Here is a 7,587-nt window from a genome sequence, read left to right on the forward strand (position 1 = left end):
GCGCGATCGCAAATAAAAAAGCAGCAACTGGGAATATGCTAGATTCATTTTTAATCGATTAACCCTTTCGTGGTCAAACGCGGCATTTTGCCGCGTTTGACATGATTTTCAAAAGAGGGTGGGAAAACGACACTTTAAACGCGGCATTTTGCCGCGTTCTACAAAATCCACACCTTGATTTGTTTTTACCAATCAGATCTTCGGATTACGGCTTCTGATAGATCCTTTCTGTGCCGACTGGCGAGACTGAGTTGTGAATATCGCGAGAGCGCGTATCTTTTTCGGCCAGCCTAGCGTCATATTTGCGGTTCGGCTGGTAGCCGCATGAAGCGCAAGGAGAAAACGTGTTGTAAACAAGGCTAGCAGATCCTAAAACCTATCATAAAAATTTGGTCGAGGCTTCAGCCCCAGAGCCACCAATCGTGCTGGTATCAACTATAGTATTCCTAGGTTAGATGCATGCCTTCTCTCTCAGTATTTTTTTGCTATGCGGACCAACTTCACCGACGCACAAGACAAACGAATTGTAGCGCTTGCACTCGAGTATGAATCCCAACACAAGCGAGTAGAGTGGAAGGAGGTGGCGCGGGCCATGAGGGGTAAACATTCTGTCCAAGCGCTTACGTGCTGGCAAGGAAGTCGGCGGCTTTTATAAAACAAACAAGTGTACGGCCATAGTAGATCGTCAGCACACCATTCTTGACCATGCAAACACACCTTCCATTCAGATTGGGCCAACCCAACGCGCCGACATGTAGCTTCACTCCAATGCACCATGAACAAGTTCCACTGAATCGAAACCTTCACAAATGTGTCGTTAGATAGCTTCGCAGCAACGCGTTGCAAGAACTGAGGAATATCATCTGGCGGGCGCGACTGAACTGAAAGCTTGCGCAACGATGTCAGGACGTGGTTGACACCATTTATTTGGTTTTGTAGTAATCCCGCGATTGTTCGATCAATCCGTGATTTTTTTCAAGAAGCCGTTTAAGCTGGATCCAATTGCTTTCAATCCTGTTCGTCGTCGTACTGCCCGCTGTAAAGTAATTCCCATGACCATGGTTCGACCACATATCGCTACACCACTCCGAGTTGTCTTGAAAGTACAAATAATCTTTGGGCACGGCTTACTACAAATATCGGGATACTTTCCCTTACAGAGTTTCTTGAATCCATCTCTTGCTCGCTCAAAAGGTTTCTGGTAGTACTATACATCATCTGCTTGATCGAGATCTCCACTTCATCTCGCTGAACGCCATTAAGCCCCTACTCTGCCCGCTTTATAACTTTTACCAGTTCGCCATGGTGTGAAACTGGCAGAGTAGCACTGTGGCTTGGGGAAACCATCTCTCTAGCACTTTCCACTCCTTGAAGTATTTGTATATCTTAAAGGTCTCGATGTTTCACCACGAATTGTTATGCGTCTTTAAACAATTCCAAAATAGTCTCCATTGTCTCCATCTTTTCGTTTAGAGCGATAAAGTCTAGTACAGGCACGCCACGTACGGTTGCACTAGTCACCAGTAGCACTAGTCACCAGTAGGCCACCTGCATTTACATAAAGATAATAGACAATTAGTAAGGGTGCTACAACAGAGATAAGGGCGCCCTAGAGATAAAAGTGCCCAGCGTAAAGGGTGCCGAACGAAAAAAATTGAAGGATTTTTGTATGATTTCACACAATTAATGAGTAATCTTACCGAGATGAAACCCCAAATTGTTCGTGCCGTAAGTCCAGTCCATGCATAGAGTGTCACCCCATTGCTCAAAAGCTACCTTTTGAGTGGCACTTTGCATCACAACGCCTTAGGTCACGTCGTTTTGATCGTGGGTCACAAGTACCTCATGATTCTTGAACTACGCGAGGGTATCAAGCATGCGCGTTAGCTGTTTATCAGCGGAAGTATTTTCAGTACCCTTTGCACGATATTACGCGCTTGCTGGGGTGTTACCTGACGGTCCAAGGCGCCGGATAAAAACTCTTGAATGAGACGCGAGTCTGTGTTTGCATCGGCAAGAGGACCCACTTGTTCGAGAACCAGGCTATCTTCTGGTATTGACCCGGCTCCAAAGTAACTCGCGTAAATCGTTGCGTTCGTGCGGTAATTATGTGTCCATATCTACAATCAGCGACATCATCTTGTTAATACTTCATAAAATCCTTCAATAATTGTACGGCCACGTACCCAGTTCCGTAAAACATTTTTTTCACCCTGCTTTTTTTATTGTGCGGCAACATTTCTTACTGCAGCTGGGAACCGGGCTTGACATCCAGTGTATAGACTTGGCGTACTGCGCCGACCTTTGCTGCGATACTTTTGCGATACTTTAGCGAGTACCCATGTGTGCAGCGGAACACCCTGTAGCTGTGGCCATACTCGTTGGTGTCTGCAAAGCGTTCAATCTGGTAAATCATATCAGCATTTTATCAGCATTCAATAATATGATGACACATTCTTTGAACTTACAAGTTGTGCGTTTTCACGGTCTGAGTATCTCGGGCTGGGATAAAAGGAAAACATCGCTGCTGTACCTCTCTAAAACGGGGTTAGCCTCATTCCACGACGAAAAAACAGCGTAGGTGGTGGAGGTATATTGTTGCAAACGCCTTCACGGGATGATTCCATCGCCATACGAGCTGGATACGTTTCGGTACGCCTGGCGCGGGACGTGCGGTCGGCTTGTGGGTCTTGAGCATACCGTTCGAGTGGATCGTCATGGAAATCGGCTGTTGGTTCGTCATATGAATGCATCGACAGCGTCTCTGCTCCACTTTCTTTGGCAGTGCTGCTGCTCGTTCCACTTGATCGCCGCCGCCGCCGCTTCCCGGATCTTGCTGTACGCCGACGGCAAAAAATATTCCGCTTGAGAGCTTGTCTCTCCGGCCAAAGTGATTTTGTAACACCTACATTATTTCGTTAATAATACCCAGTTATTATTTTTGTGGTTCAGCCGAGCTCAAAGTAGCAGCAATACAAACCTTGTCGATGAGAGTGCTTTGGCTTCGATTCTGCGCATGCCAATAATAATAATAGTAAACAAACGAAGAAAGATGTCTAGCAACCGATTGTTCTCACCGATCTCCTCAAGAAGCTCCTGCAACTCCTCGTTTGAATCGCTCATGTGCTTAAAATCCTTGTCGCGGTCGTCGTCTAGGGCGTCACTAGAATAATGACTATTCATCGAAATCTCGTCTACGGAGAAATACACGTCATGTACCAAACAAGGTCAAGCCGTAGATAAACGCACGTACCCTTCCGCATTGACTTTACCCTCAGCGAAGTGCACGTGAGCGCAGCGATTCCCGGCGAAAGATACTTCAGTTGGCGATCGTCTGGAAGTATCGCGCGCGGAGCCCCCTTTTCCCGCGCTGCGCGTTCTCTAAAATGATCTCTTCAAATTCGACGGTCAGTATTTATCGTACCTAATTGAGAATGTATTGTACTACTGAGTTATTTAAAATATCACGGAAATTTAATATTTTACGTGTAATCTTTGAAACTCTTTAAAAATGACGAAAATTATTAGGGCGCCAAAACGCGCTAAGCGCCCCTAACGTAACTTTTTATGCAAAAAGCTTAGGGTGCTCCAACCACTTTGAATTTTGGGCGATGATGGCATAAAGTTTATGCTTACCGGTACGTGTATGATCCTGGTATAATAGGCTGTCCAATTTGGACTCCAAATGCAGGCAGATGATCGCACATGCAAGATTTGCAAACTTATCTTCAACGATTTAACGACCATCACGTTGAGGTTGATGATCAATCAACCTCAGATTATCGGAGACGCCAATTGCTAATAAAACTGGTACGAGGTACTAAAATAAGAAGATACTGTAACTCTTGCAATGCAATTTCTTGCAAAGCGATTTATGCCATGCAAGTTGCATGGCATTAACCGCTTAAGAGTAGGTACTGCACAGAAGAAACCGGTACGCTAACTTACATTCTAGCTCGAAGTAACTACTTCTCAATTTCCAGTAGATTCACACTCTGAGGTATTACACAGTGGAATTCTAAATGAGTTTACGTGTGCAGCTAAGCCACCCTTTCAATGCTTTTGTTTGAGACGTTCAGTGACTTAACTTCAGTCCACGGCATGATTTTACATGATACAGTAAACATGTGTTTTTGCAAAATCTTCTTCCACAACCTCTACTGTAGAGAAACTGACAGCACTTTCAATGAAATCTTTTTTTTTACTTGTCGCTTCACGTATTAATAGTAGCACTTCATATTGAAGCGTACATTTGAAGTCTAAGAGTACTAAAACGCACATCATCTACATGTACTGTATAAAGCATGAAGATCGCTAACAATCGACTAAAGGTTATTTATTAACAGGTCTGTTAGCACAGATCCCATATTTTAATCTAACTTGCTACTGGCATTAACAAGTTTGATTAAAAAATGGGATCTGCCGGACAGAAAACAAGCATATCTTATGCTCTGTCCACGAATGCAAAAACAAATGGAGAACTCAATCTTACGATACAGCGAGCTCGTGCGTGTTTTACTAAACTGGCAATACCATCAGCGACACGACTGTATTACGGACACTCCAGAACGTCATACCGCCACGTGCTTCTTGGAAACTTCAAACTCGAAGTCGTCCAGTCGTTTCAATAACTTCGGATTCAGTTCCAGATTTACCTTCCAGCGCACACTTTCACTCATGCGGTTTCTTTTCTATATGCTGCTGGCATGTTCAGCGGTAGTAGCGGGTGAGCAAGCTGCCGCAGCCAAGGAGCTTCGACTAAACTCTTTCGTGCACCGATCATTCGACGCCCATATTCATGCCCAGCGGCTCTTGAGGGATCGTCGCTCCGTCGATGAAGAGAGAGGGCTTCCGACCGTAATTGAGAAAACCAAGACTTTGTTTTCGACGAAGGTGACCGACAAGACGCTACAGCGCTGGGCAGCCAACAAGAAGTCCCCCCAACACGCTCTGATTCGCTTGGACCTTGACAATGCAGGAAAAGACCTTTTCACAAAAGCTAAATTCGCCGACTGGGTCTCCTTTATGACAAAACGGAATCCGCAGAACGCCGAGGCGGCCATGCTGTCCGCACTGATGACACGCTATAGCGACGACGTTCTGTCAGGCATGCTTATAGCAGCAAAGAAGGCTCCTGATACGAAGACTATTGCCACTAACCTGCAAATCCAGCAGCTTCGGGGGTGGATGAAGAAGGGGAAAACCGCGGACGACGTTTTCAACCTATTTAACCTCAAGGGAAAGGCAACGAGCTTGGATGATCTCGTCAGTGACGGTCAATTCGCCCCTTGGGTCACCTACGTGACTGCTCTTAACAAAGGAGATCCCAAGAAGACAAACATGATGGTGGTAAAGACGTTGACAACTTACAACAAGAAAACACACAAGGGCGTGTACGATATGCTCAGTGCGTCCAAGAATAAGCAGCTGGCCGCAGACTTGCAAAGAGGACAGTTCGACAACTGGTTGGCTAACAATGTCCAATTCTACGATGTTAGTGCCATGGTGGGAGCGAAGGGAACTCCACGAGGTAGTCCGCAGAGACTGTTCGTGAAGGACTATGTTGCTGCGTACAACAAGAAGCACCAGCTGTAATTTTCTCTAGGAACATAGCCATGAAAATCGTAATGGGACGGTGGGTCCCTTTCCCACTAATATCGAGGCCTTATGATGTTGAGATTGATCCTGCTCAACTAACCGCTTAAGGAACATTTCAAGTTGATGGCAAGACTGCTAAGTCGAGCACATTCAACGGATGTGTCGGATAGAAATATGTAAGAGCTTTGAATTAGGCAGAGAGAGCTGAGAGAGGAGTTTAGCAAGAAGGAAAAGCGGAAGCAGCACGTGTCCTTGCTTGCCAGCTTCACAATTATGAAGCACCTCAGAATAGGAAATTATAGTGATTTATAGAGCATGTTATTAGTACAAGGGAGAGGCGAGATACATTATTCTGCGATCCGGACCGTTTCAAAAGTACGGGAAACGTCTACACGTGTGGGATTGACTCATTGAATTGGACCAAAACGGCAAATTGGTCAGTCGTGACGTAGCCGACGGACCGCCCCACAACCAGGTGTAAGGCCTGGTCTGAGTGACATTGCTACTCGGTTAATGCAGGTGCGTCCCCGATACCTCGTACCAAGTACCGGTAGCTTAGATGTACCGGCGGTAAGCGAGGCAAGACGAGAATCAGTTCCAGTCACATTTCCCATAACCGGTATTGTCAATTTTGTCCAAAACTGTCGATTCGCCAAGAAATCCACAGCTAATCGACACGACGCTATGAAGTGGTCATCCTACTTTATTAAGACCAACAACAAATAATACATGCCACGTTAGAGCATCTCGTGCTATTGTTTTTAATTTTTTTAAAATATTATTAGCTTAATTATATTATTATCTACTCATTGCATGGTACTACAGTATTATAGTACCATATTATTATTGACGATCCGAGTTCGTCAAAGATTAGAAACCGACTCATCAGAGAGTGGCTAATGACTCTTTTGAGCCTCAAAACGAAGTCACAAAACCTGAGCCCCAATTAATTTCTTGGCTCAAGTTTGTTGATGATAACAGCGACAATAACCCTGTCAGAATGAATGCACAGCACGATATTGCCGGCAAGATGCAAGCCGAGCAGCTTTTATATGGGCCACCCGGGGGAAACCATTGATGAAGTTTTCAGCCTGTACAACCTCGAAAAAAAGGAACACAACACGTAAAAGCTTTCAATGTACGCGATGGTGGCGACGACATTGACGACTCACAACCGCGAAACTAACAACAGCTATGCTCCGCAGTTTTGCAAAAAGGGCTATTCGATAATTGGCTGGGGGCGAAGGGAACGGCAATTGATACTCCACAGAGGAAGTTTGTTTTGGACTACCGTATTCCTTATGTGATTGGCGACAGTCAAATTCTTGAGGTGGTCCTTTCTGCCAGCATAAAAGAAACCTGCTTAGAAAAAAATATATTACATGTTCAAAATTATATGGGTCGCCAAGCACATAAAGCGCGACGACACGAAATTTAAATTAATTTGATTGGCTGCTGGATTTGTCGTTAATGACCGAGCGTCGCCAATCACATAAGGAATACGGTACATTAATGCTTAGCATATCCCGAACCGATTGAAGCATCTTCTCTCGGAATAGAACCTTCTTACATTTCACGTTTAAAAGGGTGGGATCGGTCCATAAAGAGGAACTCCACTTATCTGGCGGTCGCATTGTCCAATGCTCGCTTCTGAATCGATCCAGGGTCGTCCGGATTCATAGGGAATGACCAGCACCCGCGCATACAACCAATTTGACAATCGAGCTTGAGCTTCATGAAATACGTAGAATGTTTCTGACTCAGCGTCAATGTGCACCAGTCCAAAGTGGGAACGTAGCTGCTCGTCAGCGGCCCAAGCGTTCCCTTCAGAGCCTCCTACAAAGACACTGTCGGTGTTAGTAAACGATGCTATCACTGATGCTTACTTTCTGAATTTCATTGAACTGTCTACCGATGACCACGAGGTGTAGCCCAGCAAGACGAAGCTCTCCGTTTTTCTTGGTCTGGAACGAATTAATATTTGCAGAG

General features: G+C 45.2%; 1 protein-coding gene across 1 annotated transcript; it reads left to right on the top strand.

Annotated features, from left to right (window-relative positions):
- Positions 1–4,677: 4,677 nt before the first annotated feature.
- PITG_04388 (secreted RxLR effector peptide protein, putative) lies at positions 4,678–5,595 on the top strand (the record flags this gene model as incomplete). The annotated part of the gene is made up of 1 exon (XM_002905973.1): positions 4,678–5,595. One exon carries the CDS (start codon positions 4,678–4,680, stop codon positions 5,593–5,595), a length of 918 nt encoding a protein of 305 aa, XP_002906019.1.
- Positions 5,596–7,587: the final 1,992 nt, after the last annotated feature.

The sequence above is a fragment of the Phytophthora infestans genome, genomic scaffold (assembly GCF_000142945.1).
Source record: "Phytophthora infestans T30-4 supercont1.5 genomic scaffold, whole genome shotgun sequence".
NCBI classification, from domain to species: Eukaryota; Oomycota; class Peronosporomycetes; order Peronosporales; family Peronosporaceae; genus Phytophthora; species Phytophthora infestans.